This window comes from Ostrinia nubilalis, chromosome 12, assembly GCF_963855985.1.
Source record: "Ostrinia nubilalis chromosome 12, ilOstNubi1.1, whole genome shotgun sequence".
NCBI lineage: Eukaryota > Metazoa > Arthropoda > Insecta > Lepidoptera > Crambidae > Ostrinia > Ostrinia nubilalis.
In genome coordinates, this window is record NC_087099.1 from 7924878 (window position 1) to 7950652 (window position 25775).

At 36.6% G+C, this 25775-nt stretch overlaps 1 protein-coding gene across 10 annotated transcripts in view; it reads left to right on the forward strand.

Annotated features, from left to right (window-relative positions):
- The window catches only part of LOC135076885 (protein lap4), a 91977-nt gene that overhangs the window by 18834 nt on the left and 47368 nt on the right, over positions 1 to 25775 (forward strand). For 8 of the 10 annotated variants that reach the window (XM_063971384.1, XM_063971385.1, XM_063971390.1 and 5 more), the window contains exons 3-13: positions 2130 to 2298; positions 10924 to 11044; positions 11125 to 11417; positions 11502 to 11747; positions 12164 to 12333; positions 13147 to 13233; positions 14480 to 14586; positions 17745 to 17915; positions 18525 to 18653; positions 21652 to 21807; positions 24222 to 24318. In XM_063971384.1, the coding sequence (XP_063827454.1) occupies positions 2130 to 2298; positions 10924 to 11044; positions 11125 to 11417; positions 11502 to 11747; positions 12164 to 12333; positions 13147 to 13233; positions 14480 to 14586; positions 17745 to 17915; positions 18525 to 18653; positions 21652 to 21807; positions 24222 to 24318 (1746 nt within the window). The remainder of the gene's footprint in view (positions 1 to 2129; positions 2299 to 10923; positions 11045 to 11124; positions 11418 to 11501; positions 11748 to 12163; positions 12334 to 13146; positions 13234 to 14479; positions 14587 to 17744; positions 17916 to 18524; positions 18654 to 21651; positions 21808 to 24221; positions 24319 to 25775) is intronic. The other 2 variants (XM_063971387.1, XM_063971386.1) reach the window with 2 other exon arrangements.

Sequence of the window (25775 nt, forward strand, 5' to 3'; positions counted from 1 at the left end):
CACGTAACTTTTAAAAAAGCTGTCTTTCTTCATACTATGTTTTCTACGATTTACGTAAAGCGTATTCAGACCGACGTATTTACGTTAACGTAAACAAGGTAGTGTTGTAGGACTCAATCTCTTCGTCATTGGTCATTTGCAGTTGTTTTATCTTATCGGTCGTTTCTGCAAGCTTATCTAATCCATAATCGTTTATATCGTTTGACCTGTTTCTTTCTCTGTGAAGACGATTTGGTTCAATCACAAACTGTGCCATTGTTCTTGGTCAACAGTCTATCAACAAACGCTCTAGTCCTCCGGTTTCTGAAGCTTGACAATTGATGACGACACGCCTGTTGGAATGTCCGTCCCCAAACCGGAAACGGGGCCGCACTACCGTTACCATCGTGAAATTAGAAAACCAGTTTATCAGTGCCTTTGTTAATCGTTTTGTTATTAAATTAATTGAGTCTTGCATCATTAACTGTTGACGGCAGAATTGAGCCAGTGAAAATTTTAACTCAAGTAATCATCTCAACCCTCACCACTGTATTTTTACTTTGTTTAATCGATTTGTGTATCGATTTTAAATAAGTTGTAAGCGGTACACGCGAACGTAGCGGTTCTGTAATTGTTAATATGCATATCGGGTGAGCTGCGAACTTGTGTATCCGTCAGCCGAGTTACTGTTGTTGCGAACTTCGGAGCGCCTGTACAGTTAGCGGTTACAACCGTTAATATGGTTATTGCTATCGTAACGACAGCTGTAGCAGACTATGTTTTGACCTTTTGAATAATCAAACCCCAAATCTTAATTTATTGATGATTCGAATTCATCCAGGTCGCTGTTAAATCCACAAAAATACCTTAATTAACTACGAAGATGAATTCAGAAATGTTCAAAACTGGTTTGTATGCAAAATTTATTGGCTATATCTAAGTGTCCTAAATTGTAATACTGAACCAAATACATAACATATCAATCGCAGATAGGCAAAAGAGAGATAACTTATCCGAATTTAAAAGTATTAATCACAATTGACAAACTTTAAATGAAGCGTTCGTTTTGTTCAGAGGAATGAATCTCATAAAACTTTTTAATACTGACGCACATCGTGTTTAATAGCAATAGATTTATTTTTATCTTTCTCATAGTGGTTTCAATTGAAACCAATAGACGTAATCTGTTTGCCCTGTTTTTTATCAATACTCTCAATGTGTAACATTATTGGGCACATTATAGTAGTTGTGTCGTATTTACAACCAAGTCTTTGAACGAAAGTAAATTTTATCATAACAAACGCACGGAGACGTCTCGTCGGTTGGTTTGTTTTAATTTTGGTTGTGGTTACCTAGTTACATCGGCCTTGTTCTCACATCGTTCACAATGTTTTGTTTAAACTTTGCGATACAATTGCGGATTATTTTCAGGACAGCAATGTTTACGTGTCCATGTGCCAATTATGTTGTATCGACCTTCGACGGCCCTTGTTCAGCGAGCAATGCGCCGCTACGTAATGGTCCTCGTCTGGTGAACTGTGTCATAATTATGCCAGAATCACGATTCAGCGCCAACTCCTTGTATGGCCGATCAATGTTATTCGCATTGAAATTTCAGTGCATGCTTACCTCATCATTATTTTTTGGTCAATATGGGAGCTGGATTGTCTCGAAATTTACTCTCTTTACAATTTGTATAATCGTTAATAATGTCTTATCAGCAACTGAATCCATTTAGCCCGATACTAGAACTCCCCGACGCCTTTACGAAACCGCATATTTTTTAACCCAAAATATGACTTTAGATATTTGCCAGACATAATGCTCTTCTTGCGCTCTGTAATTCTAATGGCGATATTCCGTGACTAGTTTGTGAAACAGTGAAACTATTTAACTACCTAATCAAAATACGTGCTAAACGTATTATTATCGTTTACGTGAGGATTTCTTTCTTAAATGATCCATTTAGTTTAGAACCATTTTGTGTAATTAATCAATCAAAAACTTATTGAATCTTTTAATATCGTCTCATGCATTTATTTTATTCGACCTTTGGAAATCCATGGTGCAATAAGTGAACGAGGGCTTATGAAAGAAGAAGATTCGTCAAGTGACTAGTCCACGGTGTGATCCATTCGTTATTCTTCCAGATATTCCCGACATCCCTGAGGACATCAAGAAGCTGCGAGCGCTTCAGATCGCGGACTTCAGCAGCAATCCCATTCCTCGGCTGCCAGCGGGCTTCAGCCAGCTGCGGGCCCTCACCGTCCTCGGGCTCAATGACATGTCCCTCACCAGCTTGCCCAGCGACTTTGGAAGGTGCGTTTAAATAACTACCAATGTTGTATGCTTAGTTTGACCACCTATCACGAGGAAAGGATGGCTGTGAAGAGCTCCTGTAGCCTCCTAATTCACGCACGCGCAATATACGCTAAAATCAACTTCGTTTAAATAGCTACCTTCCTTCTCATGATGTTAGATTGTTACTTGTACAATGAAAAGGGGAACTTTAAGATTACTAGCTAACAAAATTTGTAGCAAACACAGACTTGAAGCAGTTTTTAAGTATAAATTCATGTGGTTTCGGTAAACGATTCGGACCTAAAATTGAGACGAACGGTAGCTTCAAAATTAGTTAAGCAGTAAAAGCGTGAAAACGTTAGACAGAATACTTTCGCGTTATTATTATATTGCTATAGATACGTTTAGTTTCGATGTTGATTCTGCAAAATGATTTGAGCTGTTTGCGATTCCATAACCAAAACATAAATGTGTGGTTGACACGAAAATCTTGTGACATAAGATCATTTAGGAAAAAGCCAATATGGGGTAAAGAGAGGTAGCAGAAAGGTGACAGTCTTCACTCTACTAAGGCATAACAAGGTTAGGAAACCTTAACTTTAGCACGGTATAGTTAGTTCCGTAAGTTCCGTTAGAGCGCATAGTTGACTCTATTAAATCCCGATGTGATGGTATGAAGTGAAGACTAGAAATATGCCTGCCTAGTATGTTGTTTTAGCTCATAGCAATGCATTTCATAAGAAGCCTAGCTGGAAGTAATTTGGATTATCAAAATTAAAACCCACTGTAGCAGAAATTGCAGAAATTATAGTTCTGAACAAACTTTTGAGCACATCTTGATGGCCTACAAGCTGAAAAAGCAAGTGATGTTGTCGAGCTATAAAATTCTTAAATTGCTGATTCCATTAAACTCTAGAAATGATATCACCTAATAAAATTTTAATTGCTTAGATTGAAGAATCGTCATGTGAAAATGTGTAAGATAAAATAGCCAAGTGGCAACTTCTAAATCTACAATATGAATGAATAAAATATTCAACAAGATATTCAAGTGTACCTTATTTCAAAATAAGCAGAGTTAAGCAGTTTAAACATTCATAGCATGTTTCCCCAAATAAGATTCACTTTATCAAATTGAGACTGGGTATTTGCTAACACATGGCTCAAATCCCTGCTCAAAAATTCATCAGGTTATGAATATTACTTTGCTGTTTTAAATTATTCATCATTCTCTTAAACCTTCTTAGGCACTGCATGCCCTTCAACATGGCTATATTTTAGACGTGACTTGGTAAATTATATTTCATCTTAAAACCTAAATCGAGTATGTTCTATGTAACTTTCAATACATTCACGTGAATGACAGACCATGCTGGTTTGTGAACAAGCAATTCCGAATTCCGTTTGTTATGTAACACGCTGCTTTTGTTCACTAGTACAACCAGTTGAACTTACACATGTCTTACTACGTCTTACGTTGCATTGGTGTGAGTTAAGAAATGCTTGTCAAGATTTACGATTACATGAACTTCGTGAGGATGTGTGTACGTTGACCGAGCTTTACTGATTGTACATAGTTACAGTAAACGAAAGCGAAAGTCCTTTGGAAAGTTACGGACTGCCCCGAGCGTTCCTTTTATAGATGCCTCGACAAACACCTTTTACATTGAGCTCGATTATTTGTGTTTGCTCCTATTGTGAGCAAAAGAATAATCTATTTGGACGTTAGTGATATACCGATATTGTGCCTGTGTTATGGAAGGGATTAATTACTTAGCTAGTGATTAAGCGTCAGGTATTACAGTAATAACTTAAGAAAGTAGAGTTTGAACACTAGCTTACGATTACGAGACAATGTCAAGGATTAAGATACCAATAAATTGAGCTATGTATTTGTCTAACGTTTCATCCACGAGACAACTTACACAAACACAATGTTACTGATGCATAATATTTTTTTTATTTTATTTAAACTTCAACCCGCCTTGTGTTTGTTGTAAGTAGATTAATGCAATGACTAATACTTCATATTGTTTTCCTTAATAATATTATGTTTTATTAAGGTAATTTACTTGTGAACGAACAAAGGCCATATAAAGGTTATGAATCCAAATTATTGTTGACAGAGGCACAGAATAAGTAATAGTACAGGTACAGAAGGATTACTCCGCAAGACGATTTAAATAAATGCGAGTCTTGCTACGACGCGATACAGTGGAATTCAGCTCGCACAGCACTACGTACCTACAATTTTATTCACCTACAAGTTTTGTCTCTTTCTATCGCGTGCCTCTGAACTCTTCTTACGCTGTTAGGGTTGCTGTCTAATGAAAAAATAATTAATCTACTTGTAATGAGGTACGTATGTAGGTAAGTATGCATTCATTATGGAAAACCTTGGGAGAGGCCTTTATCCAGCAGTGGACGTCATTTGGCTGAAACGAACGAACGAATTCTGAACAATAGTCATGGTAACTAGGTTAGGTTCCTATATTATCCTAAGAATTATTGATTACCTACATGGCCAACATACCTTTCAGCATCTTTGGGAAGCGAAAAAAAAAGATAAATCCGGTAGATTTCTTTTCGAATTTAAACACCCGAACGCCGCACAATATTTCTTTCTCTTTATGTCCATTTTTAAATAATACTTCGATCATAGAATTATAATAATACTACAACGCATGCCAGCGTCCTGACGGGCGCGCGCGTGACACTCGACTGATATAATACCCGCCGGCGCACAGTGGTCTGAAAATGAAGCTCCCATACCATAGAAACTTAATGTCAGAAATTAATAAATAAAAATATGTATTGTGTTTAGTATACCTCCCTTTGTTTTACTAATATAGTATGAAGGGTAGCTCCATGTGTAAGAAAAAAAATATTATATTTTTTTTTGTATGGAAAAAAACACTTAAAGTGGATTTTTTTTAAACTGAATAGAACTAAAGGGCTGTTACTCACATGAGCTATTGCACCATACACGGCGATTAAGATGACATACAATTCTTGTGCCTTTGGGTGCCGCTTTGCATGTACCAAGCTTTGGAAATTTTGAATTTTCGGTAGGTGATTTTTAAGTCTTTGATGTTATTTTATGAAGTTATTAACCGCTTTCAATACGAGAATAGTATGTAAATTAATACTCATATAACTAGGAATATACTAGGGATATTTTTAAATATTTTTTATTTTGAAAATATAAAAAAATAAAACGTTTAATCATTGAATGAAGTAACCAACCAGTTGGTAACTGACATTGTTATTAGTTCATCATTTCAGCCATAGGACGTCCACTGCTGAACATAGGTCTCCCCCAATGCTTTCCATGTTGATCGATTGGCAGCGGCCTGCGTCCAGCGCTTCCCTGCTACCTTTACGATGTCGTCGGTCTACCTTGTAGGTGGACGTCCTACGCTGCGTTTTCCGGTACGCGGTCTCCATTCCAGAACCTTTCTGCCCCATCGGCCGTTAGTTCTGCGTACTATGTGCCCTGCCCATTGCCACTTCAGCTTGCTAATCCGTCGGGCTATGTCAGCGACTTTGATTCGTTTACGGATCTCCTCATTTCTGATTCGATTTCGCAAAGAAACACCAAGCATAGCCCTCTCCATAGCACGCTGTGCAACTTTGAGCTTCTGTATAAGGCCTATAGTGAGAGGCCACGTTTCCGAGCCATAAGTTATCACTGGTAAAACACATTGGTTATACACTCTAGTCTTCAGGCATTGACGTATTTTGGACGAAAAGATGTTGCGTAGTTTCCCGAACGCTACCCAGCCGAGTTGGATTCGACGATTGACCTCCTTCTCAAATTGGACCTACCTAGCTGGATCGTTTGTCCGAGGTAGACATACTTGTCGACAATCTCGAGAATTGAGCTCCCAACTGAAACTGGGTAAGGCGCAACATGGACATTCGACATAAGCTTCGTTTTGTCCATGTTCATCCTCAGACCTACCTGTTGGGAAACTCGATTAAGGTCTTCGAGCATTGTGCCAAGATCTTCCAACGATTCTGCCATATCCACAATATCGTCGGCAAACCGAAGGTGTGTGATGTACTCGCCATTAACGATTCTGCCATATCCACAATATCGTCGGCAAACCGAAGGTGAGTGATGTACTCGCCATTAATGTTTATGCCGAATCCTTTCCATTCCAGGAGTGTTATTAGTTACTAACCTGCTAATGACGTTTTAATGAAAATAATAGAAATCAATACTATTGATTAAATAAAGAATTTAAAAAATCGAACTGCCTAATAGGCCAGTAGAATTACATTTGAAATCGGAAATAATTCCTACAAAAGATTTTATTGTTTTAATAGCTTCATTTGTTACCCATTAAGACTATCCTAAATTTTCGACTTCGACGGAGTTGTGCTTAAGTGGTGGGGGCCCCCGAAAGGGGCGTTTTTTCGGTTTTACGGTTATATCGCGTAAAGGACTTACCCTATCGAAAACTAATAAATAATAAATAAATAATAATTCATAATACATAATTATGTATTGGACAAACCGTCCAATACATACCTACTATCTTCGTAAAAGTACAAAATGTACGTATAATTATTGACCCTCTCTCTCTACGTCCAATGACTCGTCACTCGCAGGCTCCCAAGCCTTGTAAAGGGCCGACTCAACCAGTTTAACCCTGTCAAGACTTAAGAGCTGGATGCACCTATCCTTGTTCGTCCTAGCCGTTCCTTAGCTGCGGTTACTGCACCTCTTCCTCGGTTGAGGCGGTCCTTTTCAAAACTTGGAATCCTGCGGGTATCGAGCCATTGGACGTGGAGAGGATCATTAATTATACGTACATTTTGTACTTTTTCGAAGATAAGCACGAGAACAGTTTGTCCAAAACATATGAATTTGGTCTTATTCAATGCAGGATTAAATGCTCTTCATCCGTCATGAAGACCAGTTTTCGATAGGGTAAGTCCTTTACGCGATATAACCATAAAACCGAAAAACGCCCCTTTCGGGGGCCCCCACCACTTAAGCACAGCTCCGTCGAAGTTGAAAATTTAGGATAGTCTTAATGAGTAACAAATGAAGCCATTAAAACAATAAAATCTTTTGTAGGAATTACTTCCGATTTCAAATGTAATTCTACTGGCCTATTAGGCAGTTCAATTTTTTAAGTTGTTTATTTAATCAATATTGATTTCTATTATTTTCTTTAAAAGTCACCGCGCGGAGTGAGCCAGGCCTGACAGAGGTGACCCGTCTAATAGTAATTGGATACCGAGGAGTAATTACACTATAAAGCAATCTGTCCAACGAAGTTCAAGATCCAAGGGATTGGTTTAATTTCTGATGAATATTGAATTTCTGAACGATACAGCTATAATATTAGCTGTTCTTGGATAAACTCCAAAGCACTGTTACTTGGGAATTGGGACTCGTTTCCAATTACTACTGCCTTTTGCAATGTTAATCGTGTTTTCATTTGACTCCACCCTATTCGTTAATCCAACTAAAATTAACTACGAAGTTCATCAAAGCGCTACTCAACTCGAGTTTATTGACGTTCAAGACATTAATTAACTCTTTACATTTGAGTAACAATAGTTTTCTAATGAAATTAGTGTTTTAAATTCGTTATTGTTTTGTTCATTTGATATTTAAAGGAAATATGCACTCGATTAGTGAATTAATTATTATTTACGTCAATACTGTACCTTTGAAGTCGAATGAACGCAGATATTTCTTATCGCTGGAATCAATTTTTGAGACATATTGGAATTCGTATTCTAGGTAGATAAAAATGCGAGTTATTGGAAAATTTTCTTTATATTACTTCTAAGCATTTTTAGCTGCTTTCTACATAGACACAATTATTGTCTACTTACATTAAATGGGGTTAAAGTAGACAGATGGCGTAAGAAGTCTTGTAACAAAATGTTTAAGAATGTGAATGAGATAATCAATTTTAGGCGCGTCAAAATACACGACACGCCCGTTATCTCACGGTAACCGGTAATACCAGAAAATCTGTGTATTGGTAAATATAACTTGGATGTTTTTCCCTTTATGAAGCTGTTTACTCCAGACAGTGTCTGTTAATTTCTGTTCATATAATCTGTGATAAATGAATTATTATTATGTGGTTAAATAAAAAAGTTTCGTATCATTGGTTACGGCAATACTAGATGGCTAACGACGAGTCTTCATCGCGTGTACAGGGTTCAGTCACGCACGAGACTATTGTAACTTGCGATTTGAGTTTTTTTTTTATTTATTATATCTTCCCATATCTATCAATCTTAGGTATTTTAAAATTTAGCTGAGAACAAGTAGTAGTAGTAGAGCTTAATATCTGCGATAGCTGAAGTTTACTTACTTTTCCGTGTTATTATAACTCTGAAATTCCTTAGCATAATAGTGACTTTCAGACTATCGGCAAATGTTAGCATGACTAAGTTAAAAACATTTCTTTTTCTTTACCTATTATCTGCATAGAAGATCCAGTAAAAAAATATACATTCATAAATATTTGTAATCATAACAATCCTCAGATAACCATACCGATAGTAGTCGATAACTGAAATATTATCTTGATAATCGTAACTGCAAACAAGTTCTTAATAATTAAAAGATGAGTCGTCTAATAAAAACTGCTCTACTTAAAAGCTTACGTTGATAAGTATGTTTTATACAGGGGTGGAGCAGATTACCTGATCATACGAATACAGAAAACGTGTTCGTAAGGCTGTTTGATGAGCGAGTACGCAGCGGACTGTGTGATTCATCGCGATGTTTGTACAACCGACGCTAAGTACTTTGACATCTGCTTAGGAATGCGGCCTCAAGGTTCTAAACGTGATGTATAGTACAGTGCGTGTTATCAGTTAACAATATTTTCGTGACGTAACTTCGCCAGCAAGTTATCGCAGCACAAAGTTGCTTAATCGTGTCCATTAAAAGACATGCGCTGCGATGCTCCTTAAAAATGCACTGACGCACGCTGCCTTTATTGCCCCATTTTATACATAAATGCCAACAGGTTACAATAACAAGGATGTCTGATGTCAACACAAGGGTTCTGGAAATCCATAGCAAGCTTAAAACAACAGTCTAACAATGAATACTCGCTTTGCGGTTAGAACTAAACCAAAACAACACGGAGAAATTTTCATATTGCTGTTTCCGAGAATATTCGTTATTTCGTCGGCGTTTTGTCATAAATGAAATTTGATTTAGCTTTGGAATTCTCGGAAACTCTGCTTTATATGAGCGAGTATTTAATTTTAAATAAGTACCTTACTACATACCGAGTATAAACAAGTTAGTTTAATACATAAACGACCGCAGGCTAATAACGGTGCGTAATAATCTTGTACAAGAAAATAAAACTTCTAGTTCTTCATGAACTCTTCTTTACTGTAAAAGTTTATGCCTTTAATATATTTCTTGTAGTCTTGCCACTTGCCGCCTAATAATTATGACTAGAAGTCCAACCAACATTCTCTGGGAAATACTTGAAGTGGCTTATAAGACGCAAAAACCGGATTTTCTGCATGCATTTTGATGGCGCATTCCTAACAGGATAATTTTGTGTCGCTTGTCGACGTGACGCGAAACTTGCTCTCAATAAAAACAACTAAGAGACTTGTGCTTTTTTAGACGCAGATGGGTCAATACTTAAGTAATATTATTATGAAGCATATCGTGTTTCCTTTGACTACAAAATATGTATATAAAAAAAACTATAGTAATTAGCAACATCACTAACGCCAAAATATTGTACAGATGTTTACTATCCAGCTAATTATTTTAAGAAGCGTACGAGTCATTGACTCGACAGACAGATTGCAGACACCACTAATAACACTGACACTAAAATCGTCATTTGATACTATAGATAATAAATGAATCGCACGCTGATTTTATGGTTCATTTATTGTGATTCGCGATTAAGCATCACCCATTGAGTGAACGCCCTCGACGCACCCGTCAACTGGAAATAAATCTGATGTGTCATCTGTTTATTAATCAAATATTCACACAATAATAGACATTGACAATCAAATACTCACTAAAGCTTAAAATAAGATTAATTCCGTTCATCACACAAACGCCCACAAAACTTTAATTAAACTCTGTTGCACCACCATTGTGTTCTGAATCGCGAATGCCTGTGATCGGTTGACCTAATTACATTCAATTATGATAGTGTTCTACTAAAACGACGGTTTAGTGGTTATGTAAACGTTTCAGCTATTCAACCTAGAAATGTGCCGTTAATTTTAGCGACGATAATATTCAAATTTGTAGGTTTTGTATTTTCAACCACATTCACAGACAACGATGTGTTTGTCTGATAATGACATTCATCATGGCTCACCTTGCATCGGTGCAATATGTGGTTATGACTGGAGGTTGTTGTCTCTCTGATAGTAATTCTATTGTGTTTCCGCCTCGTTGACTTGTCTCATCAAATTATTATGTCACAGTCACTGAAGGTTACGTCCGTTTTGCACTGGAATTATACAATAACGTTTTATTCCTATTTACAGAGTTATTGTTCACATTGAGAAACATTTAATTGACCTACAATAGCTCTGAAACGATGAGAAACATTATAATGTTCTACAATCAACTTATTTTAAAATATTCCTATTTCTTATTTTCAGTTTGGTGTCGCTGCAGTCGTTGGAGTTGAGAGAAAATCTTCTGAAGTCATTGCCAGAGTCTCTGAAAAACCTTACCAAATTAGAGAGACTGGATTTAGGGGACAATGAAATAGAAGAATTGGTAAGTTCGAAGCTTTTAATGAAGTAGAAGTAGTGACTTTTACTTTTTGTTTGAATTGTAAATTGATTTTTGTTCAATAGCCGGGTTTCATCGGTGAGCTGCCCGCTCTAGAAGAATTATGGTTGGATCACAACAAACTGCAGTACTTACCACCAGAAATAGGAAACCTAAAAGCGCTGACATGCCTCGACGTCAGCGAGAACAAACTGGAGAAACTTCCAGAAGACATCGGGGGACTATCTTCATTGACCGACCTGCACCTATCACAAAACATGTTAGAAACGGTACCAGACGGTATCGGACACTTATCCAAGTTAGCTATATTGAAGTTGGACCAAAATAGATTACATACGTTAAATGATAATGTAGGAAGGTTGGTAACTGTTTACTTTAATCCTTTGCCAGTTAGTTTATCTTCCCTTTTTACGACTCTAACCGTTCTGAATTAATTTTGCAGGTGTACAAATCTACAAGAGCTTATATTAACGGAGAATTTTTTAATGGAGCTGCCTAAGTCGATTGGAAATCTCAACGAGTTGACAGTACTGAATGTAGATAGGAACTCTTTGGGTGAAATACCGGTAGATATTGGGAATATGACTTTGTTGGGAGTGCTAAGTTTAAGGGACAACAAGTTAACGAGACTACCAAACGAGCTGGGGAATTGTAAATCGCTGCACGTTTTAGATGTTAGTGGAAACAGGTATGAATCACCGCATATTTTTACTTGCTCTTTAAAATGTTGAAAAATTGTTTAAGAAATACAATAACAATGAAATAAATCTTTGCTGAAACACTAAAAAGTGCTATCGAGATAGTTTGGAAACACGTTGGTTTATTTATCTAACGCTGCGTGCTTTTGTGGTTCTGATGTTCCTAAACAAAGTACGTCAGTGGTAATGTGTCCTTCCAGAGTTTAACTTCTCGGAACATATTCCCAAACTCGCTAATTAGAACAGCGCTGGTATGAGGCAAATTTATTATACTTACCGAAGTTTTTGCAATCAACGTTGTTTACGTGAAGTCATCGCAAAAGTTTTATGGACTCTGCTTATTTCGTGTCACTAATTCTTGGTACTGGATATTGTTTGTAATTTTGTGTTTTCGTACTGTTTTCAGGTTACAGTACTTACCATATACACTAGTTAATTTGGAATTGAAAGCGGTGTGGTTATCAGAAAATCAAGCGCAACCGCTACTGACCTTCCAAACCGATAGAGACGAAACGACCGGAGAGAATGTTCTCACTTGCTTTCTGCTACCGCAGCTTAGTTACACTCAACAACCAGGTATGCCCTTTGCATTATCATTTACTTGCTTTTGGTGTTTTGTTCTTGGTTATTGTAAATGTACACTGAAAGCCTAAATACTCAAATTGAACCTGTAGTATTGTGTTTGATGGGTAGTTTTTATTTAACTTTCACCGTCAAACGCCTACTGGTTCGGATATAACATCATTATTTAAATAGATAGTGATCGAAATCGAGTTTTTGGTTGCCCGAATACACTAAAATTCGAGTAATCCATAGTACTTTTTTTACTATTTTCAATGAATGCATCTTGATTGTAAATATAATTTTAAATATTTTATTATTGAAATCTTTTAAGCATCACAAGTTGTTATTTATTCTCAGCATCTTGACCTCTTTCAATGTAGAGATTATTTAAAATAAGTTACTTCAGTATTTTCTTAGTGCACTAAATAGTATTTTTAAAATTTTGAATCTTTTTTATACTTACTTGCATCATTTGCAAATATATCCAGTTTCATAATCTTTGGTAATAGATGTTGTGATGTGAGCTGGTGTAATTGTCGCTCTTGTGAATGCTTTTTTGTGCTTTCCTTTAATTCTGCTGCGATCTGTGGCCATTTTTAAACATTGTCTTACTTACAAACACATATTTTTAATATTATTATTGAAGTTGAAAATAAGAAATGACGATCTTTGTGATTTATGTTTAATTGCAATATACATTATGGTGTATATTTTCATTATTGTCAAGTATGACTAGTGTTACGAATGGTCCCAGTTGCGTTATTGTTTTGTTTTTGCCGTGTAAATACTAAAAGCCACTTTTGACACTTACCACACTACGAATAGAGCTGGATCACACAGAGGTCGGCAGTGGAAACTGGTTCAGGGATCACAGATTTATGTCACAATCGCAAGAGCTAGATAAAATAAGAGGTAAGGCTCACAAATACCTATACATATTCACGGTAGTGAAGTAATGGTTCAGACAAGATGAATTTTTATAAGTGATTTGATTTTATAAATTCCATTGTTCAGCAGACTGTAATTGAAATTTATGCGATGAGCGCTATACGTCACACATTAACCAACAAAAAGTATAGTCGAGTCGTTTTATACGATATACAAACAACAAAAATAAAATTCGTATTTGCAGAAGCAAATTATATTTCTGTAAATGTGACTTTATAATTTATTAAAAAAACAAGTGTAAAGTTTTAACCATTTCTGAACCCTTACTTCTACTACAGTATTACAATTTATTATTATCATTTTAATTACTTAATTATTCGAAACAGATATGGAAATTCTGTTACATGAATAGTGTGTTCCGAATAATTGAGTTTGACACCGCTAATTTATTTTGCATTGTCGCTTAATTTTTTTTTCACTTGTATCATAACCACAGTGTAGACTTTATAATAAGGTAGAGTCGACAGCACATACGACACATTTTTGTTGCAAAATAGCACTTAATTACTATAACTACATTACTACAAATACAATAGACTACAATTTCTAGCTTGGTGTGCTGTGTGTCGTCTGAGAAAATAAAGGTATTTTCACAATGCTATGCGAGATTCGTATGAGACCCAGGACTATTGCATTTTCTCCGCGATTTTGTGCAAATGTCGCTAGTAGATAGCAATGTGAACATACCCTAAAGTGCTTTAAAAGTTCATAGACCACATTTCATGATTATAAGTCTACATTAAAAATTATTTTGTCCATTAGATTCTACACACTTGGCCCATGTTGTGTTGTACGCTTTTTGTAATGTTTGTCGTCCGTTTTTTATGGCTCGTATTTTTAACTTGTATCTTTAGGTGGGTCTATTAAAGCTCTATTATCTCCAGTTATTTAAAGTCATAGTATAATGAGAATTTAAAGTAATTTTATAGATTTTTGGGATATGAAATAATTGGGTATTCAATTCGAAATAACCCACTACTTTTCTATCTAAATAAACACTATATTTTAGCCTTGGAATTCCAATTGGCTTTCAATTAACTGTTAAACAAGAATTTATATTGCTTTCAAAACAAAAACTTAACCATTCAACAATAGTCAACTAGTTATCAAGACCTATTGAAGGGAAAATATATTTTTACACTTTATCACACACTTAAAATACTATATTTTCCAATACTGTTTTCTAATGAAATTATTTGTGTTCGAACAGAAACGATACCGCGCGACCGAGATTCCGATAACGAAGATTGGGAAGAGAAGGAGGCATCACGAACACATTCCGTCAAATTCACCGAAGACGTGCCAGAAACCAGAGAGGTGAGCATATGGTGCTGTAACATGTTTCACGGGTTTCACGGTAGTTCGAGACACAGTTACGTCACACCGAAAAGTAATTTAAGACAAGCTTACAAATCACTTAAGTACGAGGGAATCGGCTTTCACAGAGCTGGCAACACTATTAGGCAACGGTACGGACGCACTAGGGCTTGGTTCAGGAGAGTACGCGATAGATGCTCGATGCACAGAGCTTACTTAACTTTGAGTACAATACTTGTAGCTTTAGAATAAGGCTGAGTTTTCATTGAAGCGGAGATGTGAGGAACGGATTTTTAATGCATCTGACGTGTTGAAGCGGCGCGAACGCGTGCAAATGCATGAAAACTCGTCTCCGAACCCCCTGCCTCCACTACAATGGGCACTTGGCCTAATTTTTCAATCAACTAAAACCTTTTAAGGTCTGAAGAAAAATTTCAATACAAAAATTTACATGTCATAATGTCAAACTTGTGCTTTAAATAAAGTAAGACATTGTAAAAGCGCACTAAAATTAATTATGTATTCATATATTGTAAATTAAAAACTTTATATGCTTAACTTGCATGCTATTAATTTTGTGTACTAAAAATGTTTCTATTTTGTCTCAGCCGAAGATCCGACTGTCTTAAAATTCTATTAAAGTATTATTTTATTGTGATTGCCATTCGTTTGTAAATTCAGTATTATTTCCTTAGTTTTTAAGTTCATTTGTTTGAATAATCAATAAATGTTATTTTTTACTTAATGTTTATGTTTCATTTTTGTTGCATGAATATTAATTCATATGTCGTATCAGTTTATTAATATTATTATTGACTAATTAAAGACTGTATAATACTTTTTAAATGCCTAAGTTTGTATTGTTTATACGAGTTTCCTTAAATGCACTCGAAACTTAACCGCAATGAAGCATGAAACACAAAATTAATAGTAAGTAATAACACGTTAAATGGAATTGTCTCAATTGTGTTAAATTAACTCACTTCATAAAAACCGAATATAGGTAGGTATTATTAGGTATTGATCTAGTCATATCCATACTTATCGTATCGTTTTTAATTATATTGCATATTGTCTTATTCGTTTTAATTTGTAATAATTTCTATGTGTAAGGTGTTATTGAAGTAATTGCTAAGGATTTGGAAGCTATCGAAAATATGTCGACAAAATGAACGCGCTGGTAAATAAGCTAAGCGAACACAAGTAAATGACTTTATTATAACTGTGATAAAAGTTTATTTTAAAAATCACAAAAGTCAGTAACACTCGTCCCAAGAAACAAAGAGAATGTTTGGTTTTAAGGTGACATCGATACAGGAGGACAATGAAGATACCACGCCAACTGACCATTTCTTCGCGCCACAGTCGATGTTGGCTTTCCGGCGGCCTATAAACGTAGTCCGCAAGCTAGTCACCACTCAGCGGAGGAGCTCGCTTCAACGGCTCTCCTCCTCTATAACTAACCTCTCGGAGGTATTCGGCGAACGACTCGAGGGGTGCAATCACATGCGAACCTGTAAACTGTCACATAAATTATATTTTGAAATATTTCGCGTTATTATAAACATTGAAAGGAATAATTCAAGCTAACTAACTAGACCAAAAGCTACACCTAATTTGGAGGGAGATGAAGAAAATCAAAACAATACATAGATTTTCATTCTGAAATCTACATCTCATCTCGCGGTTATTAAAATGAGAAGAGACAGCGGACTGCTAAAAATACATTTGGAATCGTTAACAGAAAGGAAAAACGACAAGATATAATGTAGTTATTTAAAAGAATTTTTTATCTGCAGAAAGCCCTTGTTTTCTTTTTTGCAAACTAAATTATATTGATGTGTACTATATTGTATACTGTAAAAAATAAATAACCCACGAACATTGAAGAAACTAAAGAGGAAAACTCGTGTTATCGCAGATGACGTAAGACGCCTGATAAAGGATCGCTACACCGTAAATTACGATTGTAGGAGTAGAACAAACACATTCTGTACATCACCGCGAAGATTTGAAGTATATCGCATTTTGCGTCGTTATAATTTGTTCTTTAAAACTGTGATTACACCCCAAACGAGTCAGTATGTGCTGCCAGCCACTAAACGTCTTGCTCCTTCCTATAACCGAAACATCTATGGTCCTAGATAACATTTTATTTTTGCTGAAAGTAGACCTGTGGCATTAGACTAGAATGGTTTTAGTTTTGATATACTTTTGCAATCCAACTACAAATCCAAACACAATGACATACCTGCGTTGCATCGCGTGAAACAAACCTGACTTTCCATTGATCACCCATGTTCCAGTACCGTTGATGATTGATGTCATTTTAATCTGTGTCTTGATTTTGACCTGTAATTTGAGCGATTAATACGAAACAGTTTGTTACCAACACAAGTATTGTAACACACCGCACCTCGTTTGAAATGCACTTAACATTAGATTAGCTTCGTATCGCAGACGTCGTTCTGTCGCGGGTGAGAAGCTGCTTGTGATATCATATCCTGTGATTCACGTAGCCTCGCCTCATTTATTAAATGATGTGTGTAGGTTAAATGACAATTACCATTTTCGGTGGCCTCTGCCACAATGGACACACACCTAACATAATTCATCCACAAAACGACACGCTTAAGTAACTTACGCATTGTACAGATCGCAGTGTAGTTACTAGTTTTAATGAACATACTGCTAGCAGTTCAATAATCTTGCACTGGAGTGCTTATGGTAAAGTAGAAAGCAATTAGCTTCCTGAACACGTTTTTACCATTCAAGCTTTATGATTGTTATTTTAATGTTTTTCATAATTAGCAGATTAATTAGAATATGCACATCACAATTTTATATACTTGGTAGAAATTCAAGATTTCCAATTACATTTAATTTTATTGTAGCAGTAAAATATTTTATGCACATAAGTAAACCTTTTATAATTCTAAACCAACGCCTTTTGACACGGGCAAAATATTAATTCACTTAGATAGAACTCATTTTTTACGCCTGAGATAGTTGTTATACCTATCTAATTCGCTCACTTTTTATAAGCATGGCATGCTTCTCTTTACGCATTGGAATTCGGTGGTTTTATTACAAAGTGATCTCTAGTGCGTTTGCTGTAGCATTTATTGTCAAATGTTCTAATAATTCCGTTTTTCCAGACTCCGTTCGTGCGTCAAAACACGCCTCACCCGAAGGAGTTGAAGGCAAAGGCACACAAGCTACTAGGCCGGTCACCAGAGGTCGTCACGGTGCCAAACGAACCGCCTACGGCTAACGGACTCCCATTGACGGCACCAGAACCTGCCTCTCTGCCTGTGGAGGTTGTTGAAGTACGTATCCTTTTCTTATATCGTCGACAGCATATTATTATTAAGTTTAACACTGTGGCATCTTGGCAGTTGTGATTGGAGCTATTTTGCAACAAAAATCTATCGTTTTTAATGTCCTGACTGTCCATGCTAATTTGTAAAGAAATGATCCTCATTAAAGATATCTTAGAAACAAACGTAGGGATAAACAAACGTATCTTTTCAGTTTAACTTAATAAATTCTTTTTCATGGCCAATTTGCGTTTGTGTTATGCTATAATATTTTTACTAATTTCTTATTATTTTGATTTTATCATTGGAAAAAGTTTACTAACAAATTGACGGATTCAATAGAGCGTTGCTATTATAGATGACCCACGCTGAACTGTCCCACCAAACTCAGTGACATGGGGGCGCTACCATCGTTCAACTATATGGTTTCCAACATGGCAAAAATCGGAACCAGCGATCCGGTATTGACGGTGGCGCCCCACTGTCAATGTCATGCATAGGACAGTTCAGTATTTTGGAACTATATTTGTAAATTGTTGCGTCACATGTCAAAGATTTTGTATAATTTTGTGTTTTTGTGTGAAACATTTGAATTTGATTATGTCATTTTGTTCACAGACTGTACACAATAATGAAGCCCCGCCCGAAATCGTGAAAGACGACGATAGCGACAACCAAACGGCAGCAGACGGCAGAGAATCCTCCGAAGGCGAGAATGACGAGAACGACGACTCTGACGAGTTGGAGGTATGGCATGAGATTTTTTATTTAGCATCTATTACTGTATGGCATAGAGCTTAGAATACTATAAAGGTATTATACTAATTTAAAGTCACTTTAATACCGTTGAAATATAGCCCGACGATTTGCTGTACGATAATGCTGAATAGAACACATAAATTACTTATTTTATCATTGCATTACTGTAATGTTATGAACATCGAATACTTTCGTCACACTTCAACGGTATTTAGAGTGACTTTCTTTAGAAATTTTCTCATTAACAGCAACAGGGGACTAACTATAACAATATAATGTAGTTGCAAATTGTATTCTGTAATGTGGATCTGGAATAATAAGTAGGGAAGTTAATTTAATTAAGAAGATCTGGTACAACTAGTTTTCTTTCAGCATAATTTTATAGTTAAGAGGACGACTATAGGGGTTAATATTATTACTACATTTTCCGTTTAATGTTAGGTTAGCTATCAATGCGAATTATCAAAAAAACTTGAGCTCCATTACATGTCTGTATATTATTTCGCATTCAAGCACCGAATTGGATCCTCAACCTATATTTAATGTAATTTAAATAATTTTCTGAAATGAATAATAGATACGTATACATTTCTTGCGTTAATTAAAATGCTAGAGTATTAGAGTGATGATAATTGCATACTTATAAGCCGTGAACCACAAAAAAGTTGATTTGAGTCACGTACTGTGAGAGCGATTGTAATCGCTGTATGGGAATGAGCCAGCATTTTGTGTTATGTTAACGAGAATTTATTTTTCTGAGTGATATTACCAATGAAAGTAAGAATTGAATATACAAGAATTCAGGTCATACAATTCAAATATAATAGAGATTATGTTTACTTTCGTGCGAACCTCCAATTGTTCGATTGATAGTTTTTTACGGTATTGAAATGATCTTCGATTTTCTACTGTTAGTTTCTTTAAAACCTTCAGTCGTCCTCTTAACTATCAATTGATATTAAATATGTATATCTTAAAATGTTTACCGATGAGTGGACTGTTAAAACATAGGAAAAGGTAAAGATTACTAAAAGACATCCTGTGTCCTTTGTGACCTTTAAAAGTACACATTGATTCTTTGAAAAATATATTAAAAAAAAATTGTATTGGCCATAATGGTACGTCACTCTTTATTGTCTCGTGGTACAGATCATAAAATTCCACAAGCAAATTGACAACAAAAGGAATCGTCGTGATCTTCAAATCAGTCGCTAACAGACTATTTGCTCGATCAATCCCAAACGTTATTATTCAATTCTTGCAACAATCACATCCATTACTTTGCCCCCGACGAATAGAGGTTAGATTACCATTTGAATAATGCCTATTCAGACAAAACACTTACATACCTACCTATTAACTCTTTCAGTGATATATCACCATTTGAATATTTAGGTAATTCATCACATTTGCCACTTTGTTGAAATAATGATTGGACAGTGATAGAAAAAGAAGTAGTCTTTTAGTCAAAACGATGTTAATGTTAAGATTGTTTTAGTGTTTATGAATAAGGTACTTAAATCAAAACTAATAACCCTCCTTTAGGCGCAGTTGGGTAAAAATAACTAAGTAAAGTACCTACTAGGATAGAGCCTAGCAAGAGAGACAGAAATGATTTGCCTATTCCCTCTGCAAATCATTGTGAATTAATTTTTACATCAGGATGACGATTAGTAATCATTGCAAAAAATAGACGATTTAATAGTTATTGTAAGAAAGAAAAAATATCTATTCAGTATCATCGACAATACACTTACAACAATACTTAACATTATTTAATGAGTAGGTAATTGCAATGATACTGAAATTGATTGTACAGATGACAGCACACAGGTAAATACCGTAGCATCTTATTTACTTGTCATATGTATGATATTACAAAGAAATACAATACAACAATAAAGTATAATTTTTTATTATTTGTTGGCATTTTTTGTGTATTTTATGTATTTTTTTAGTATCGCCTGTTTTTAAGCATTATAATTATTACTGTTTTTATTTTATCAGGATATACCGCTTAGTTTAAAAGTTATTACGTTTTCTTTACAATAAGTAAATTGGAAGAAAAAAATTCTATAAAAAAATTAAAAAAAACTCAAAAAATTTTTGACCTCTTTTTTGTCGATAAAAATAGGTCTAGTTTCATCTATTTTCATATGTACACTTTAACGTGACTCACACTGTATAATAACGGGGATAATCCCACCTCTTCTACAACTGTATACCCAGGATCTATAGTATTTTTTTTAATGTAGTATAGTATAGTGTTTGCTCTTGATAACAACAATCTCACCCCGGTATTTGAGTAGGCTTGTCCAAAATATTCATATTCACCAGGCCTTGAAGGCCATAGTGGTGTATAGTTTCGTGTTTGTCTTCCAATGAAACCCAACCTATTTGTGCTGTCGTCTGTACTATAATAACCCGGTGATGGTGGTAGCATGGTTCTCGGCGGGTGGCATGGCGTACGACGGTGGAGAACCGCAACGCAGTCCCGGCGCGACACGCCCCAACACTAAGGACAAACGCGTGAACCAGATCGACGTAGCTTTAGTATACATTTACAGTGGGGTTACTCCGAAAAACGTTATCCGAAGTTTCCATCCCTCTCATGTAAAGCGAGATACCAGCATGAGCAACGGTGACAGATAGACCCGGAACAGAAAAACAGCGTTTTGGGAATAGCCCTGCAGTTTTGAAATAGTTTGTGCTGTCTCTGTAGGGATGTTATGGATACGGTTACGGATATTGGAATAACATTATACCGGTTTCGGTTACGGTTTCGGATATTTTTTTATTCCGGATATCCGAAAGTTTCGGTTACGTTACGGATATCTGTGCTAAGTATAGAATGCAATAGTGTAGATTCGTCCAACACAGGTCATGCCTTAAGAATAGAATGGGTATATCCGAAAGTTTCGGTTACGGTTACGGATATCCATGACATCCCTGCTCTGTACCCATAATAACCCGGTGATGGTGGTAGCATGGTTCTCGGCGGGTGGCATGGCGCACGACGGTGGAGGACCGAGACGCGGGCCCTGGAGCAGGCCGGCTGCACCGCCGCGACACGCCCCACCACTTGAAGAACAAACGCGTGAACCAGATCGACGCGGGGCGCGCGCGCGATCTAATAGCGCAGGTGCCGCTTGCACGTTTGCGTTGACGTGATGTTAAACGCTCTGTACAATGTCAAAGTAATGGTTAATGGGTGGTTGTGAAACCGGCCTTAGGACCACAGTTTTTAAGGACTCATCATTATCGAGCGTTCTTATCAAGCGCGTGAAACGCAGCGTAGTCAAAATATCCTCGATATCGATGCTGCCAGCGTCTCTCATGACAGTTTTGAAAAATATAGATACTTGAGAATCTCTTTCCACTGATTACATTATGATGTATGATTTTTTTCCAAATTAGGGCCCACATAACCCCAATTTCCGATACATACTAATGTGAAAAGTTCCTTGATTTCTATGCTGGTTTGAAAAAAGATAGTCCTTAAAATGCACTACTCGGTTTACACATTGAGATAAATTACAATCTTAACTTTATAGAGGTGTTTGATATGCTATAGAGCGTTTAATACAACGACAAAGCGAGTTACCCGCATGCATTGTGTACTTGATATGCTAATAAACTTCAATAGCAAAGGAATAATACAATTAACAGTTGTGTCTGTACTACTTTATCTGTTTATATGCTAATTTTATTCTTGTTGTAACTTGTGAATGTAGAATTTTTATTCTTACTGTTGATCTCTGTTCTAACCGTAGATGTATGCATGTTTATTAGATGTTCTAACTAAATTGACTGTTGTTTTTACATGTTTGATTTCATATTTCATTCTTCATGAACCCTGATCATGTTTTTCATCATGTTATTAATATTTGTGGCCATATTTACTGCTATCTAGGTATGGATATCTATAGTAATGATTTAATAATATCTCAGCTCAAAATTATAGGGTTTTGCTTTACACTCTTTTACATTGTATAGCAATCATGAGCCTTATAAATAAACCCGGTTTTCTCCATCTCCTGCCAATTAATCTTTGTATCTGCAAACGTCAGTTGATTTCCGGGATTTAAATCCTTCGTTTTTATCTGAGCTATTTTATCTGACGGTGACGTATCTATCTCACGGTACGATAATAGTTTCCCAAGACGTTATTCAATAATACCCGTGCAAATGCTTTGAAACTATTTCTACCACCAAGTATATTTTAGTAGCCAGTAGAAATACTTTTTCCTAGAAGTGAAATTGAATGTCACTTGGTGTCTATTGTTTTTCTAAGTGAAACCGTTCTCCATCAATCCATGCCGAGATAACGGCCTCTGTGGCATTTTCAAAGATACCAATCAACAAAGATACTAGATACATAAATGTTATGGAAGCCAGTAAGCCAGATACCTCTCTTCTGCGCTAGTAATTCTGTCAGTCATTTCACTTCAACCACAATATTTCATAATTTCCCCTTTGCAGCTGATAGGATCAATGCTATTAATAATTATCTTTCCTTTTTATTTTGATCTACCGATTCCAATTACGGTTCTCGTAATAGTTACCGTACGGAGATTACGTCGGCGATATTTAGCACAAGTCAAATAAAAACATTGATTACAATCGTGAGCTATTATTTATTTATCACAATGACTTCGAAATTATACACCAAGTACACGGCGCGCTGCGCGAAAGGGTAAAAGCTGCCGGCTCGAAATTTCTTGTTAGACGGGGAATAGCAGAAACAATGGACTCGTGAGATTGTTTCACATCGCACCAACAGACTGCGACAGTATACGCGGTCGGCCGCGCGGGTGTTCGCTTTTTTCTTCCAAAATTAAAAAATAGCCACGTAATTAAATTCCCTGAAAAAAAAATTGCTCCGTTCACACAGCCGTTCATTGTGCAGTCAAAACTCCCGAATAAGATCAAAACCGGTTCACAAATAAGAAGTAAATCAGTGTATAAATCGCTCAGTCTCTGATTCACGGCTCAACCGTGGTAATTGCTGGAATACGGCGGTGTTACGGGCTGATGCGCGCGGGCCCTCGACCACATCGCTCACCGTAGACCCTCCGCGAGGCTCGCAGAAATGAGTGCCTTGCACCGTACCGCTCACAATGCTTCGTGTACCGCGATTAATCGATAAGTGAAGTGCCGCTTTCTCAATACCAGTGTAGTGTTAAATAAATCGCCAACAAACCGACGACTACCTACTCCTTACCTATCTGTACTTATTAAAATGAGGTGCTTGGAAGCAGCTGGAGGATGGCTTGCCCGGGTGAGATACCTTCGAGATAAACCGACATACAACGCGAGATTTCAATTTAGATTCGGCTGCATTTAGTTTTGGCTTACGGCTTGCGTGCTGTGGCATGACCATTCCATTTCACTTACATGCTATATCGCGAAACTTATGTCAACTTCCTTATGCGCCGCTGTCGATGTGCCCAGAGATATATTTTACAGTGCACACCTCGCCTGTTTGTTGTATTGCACGATGTTTCCTTTAGAAAGTAATCCAGACCAGTATTTTGAAAGTTACCTTTTTTGCAGGCGATTAAAAAAAGAGAGCAGCAAGAGGATCAGAAGACTGATGAAGATGAAACCGAGCCCGAAACCGTGGAGGCGGCGATGGAAGACGTGCACGATGGTGAGTGACTGTAATATAGTAATTTAGAACGTTTAGAAAGCATTCAGCTGTAAATAAGGACAGTTATACAGCCAGGTGACATCGGTAGTGCACGCTCTACCTGTGAGATAGTCGAGTATTGCGACATTATTTTACACGGTCGTGACCACACTCGTCTGCGATCACGAGCGTGAATCGGCCAAAGCCCCAAAGCTCGTCTGTCAATCCCGTGGGCCGCGTCACCACTCACCACACACAAAGGCGCCATTGCACTCATATTTTTATGTCAGTAACGCTACGTGACTTTCGTACATTATTTGGCGAGCCCGCAAAAGGTCATCGGTCATAAAGTTTGTTTAGTTCGTGGATATGCACGGTGGAATTATAATGGGTTTATTATTCCACGGAAATGTTTTGCTTCTCCCATCGCTTGGGTTTAAAAAGCCTGGAATCATACTTTATTAGCATTTGACATGGTTTTTACAAATGGTACGCTAAAAACTGTAAGTGAACGATTGCAGGCAAGTTTATGCAATGACTGAAATTATAATGTTGCAAGTTTATGCAATGATTGATTTACGAGAGACATTTTCCCTGAAGACTTTAATGATTCTATGATTGATCGGACGTACATCATTCAGCAGATCGGTAAATTGCATCCTCGATTAGGCTATTAGATTAGTAAATCACTTCCTGCTTTCATTTTATGATTAGACTTAACTTTTCCCAGCCTTTACCTTATAACAGTAATCGTTTGCTTTACCAGAAATTATTACAGAACTGTCTCATGTACTAACCCATAAACTTCGTAGATATTATTATAATTAATCAATCACTTCGCAATCGCTTTCCCACATAAATTAAATTAAAAATTATGACTTATACATATCTTAGGTACGGCTGGGAAAATATTTTACCGATTGACTGAAAAAGTCGGTGATATTGTAAAAACAAAAATGCTTATCAGATTTTAATCAGGAAGTGCAAATAAATTGAGCAACATGGGGAGTAAGGTACGCCACGCAATGTCCGCTTTGTATAAAATACGTATAGCCCTTATCAGCTTATCTTCCGCGCTCGGCGTGCCATTTTGCTTCGTCGACCGAAGCCCCACAGTGTTTCACTTACTGCTGGCGAGTTATGATTCTATCACCTATTTGTGAAATTTAATAATCGAGTGTTCGTGTGTCGCGTGACACATACTTACCCACTGTACAACAGAAATCATGATCTGTGACCAAGCAGAGATATCTACGTAGTCACCGACGCCAACGATATAGACGCATTCGATTAGTATGAAATCGGATTGCACAGCCGATATCCACGTTCAGTGCTCATTTTGGAAACAGTGAATTGATAAGTTTTCCTTTGGAGTGAGTGTTGTGTGAAGTGCAGAAAGTGCCTGATAATATTTATCAATAATGCATTCCTTGCAACGCCTCCATTACGCCTAATTACCGCCCGAGTTGTTTTAAAAG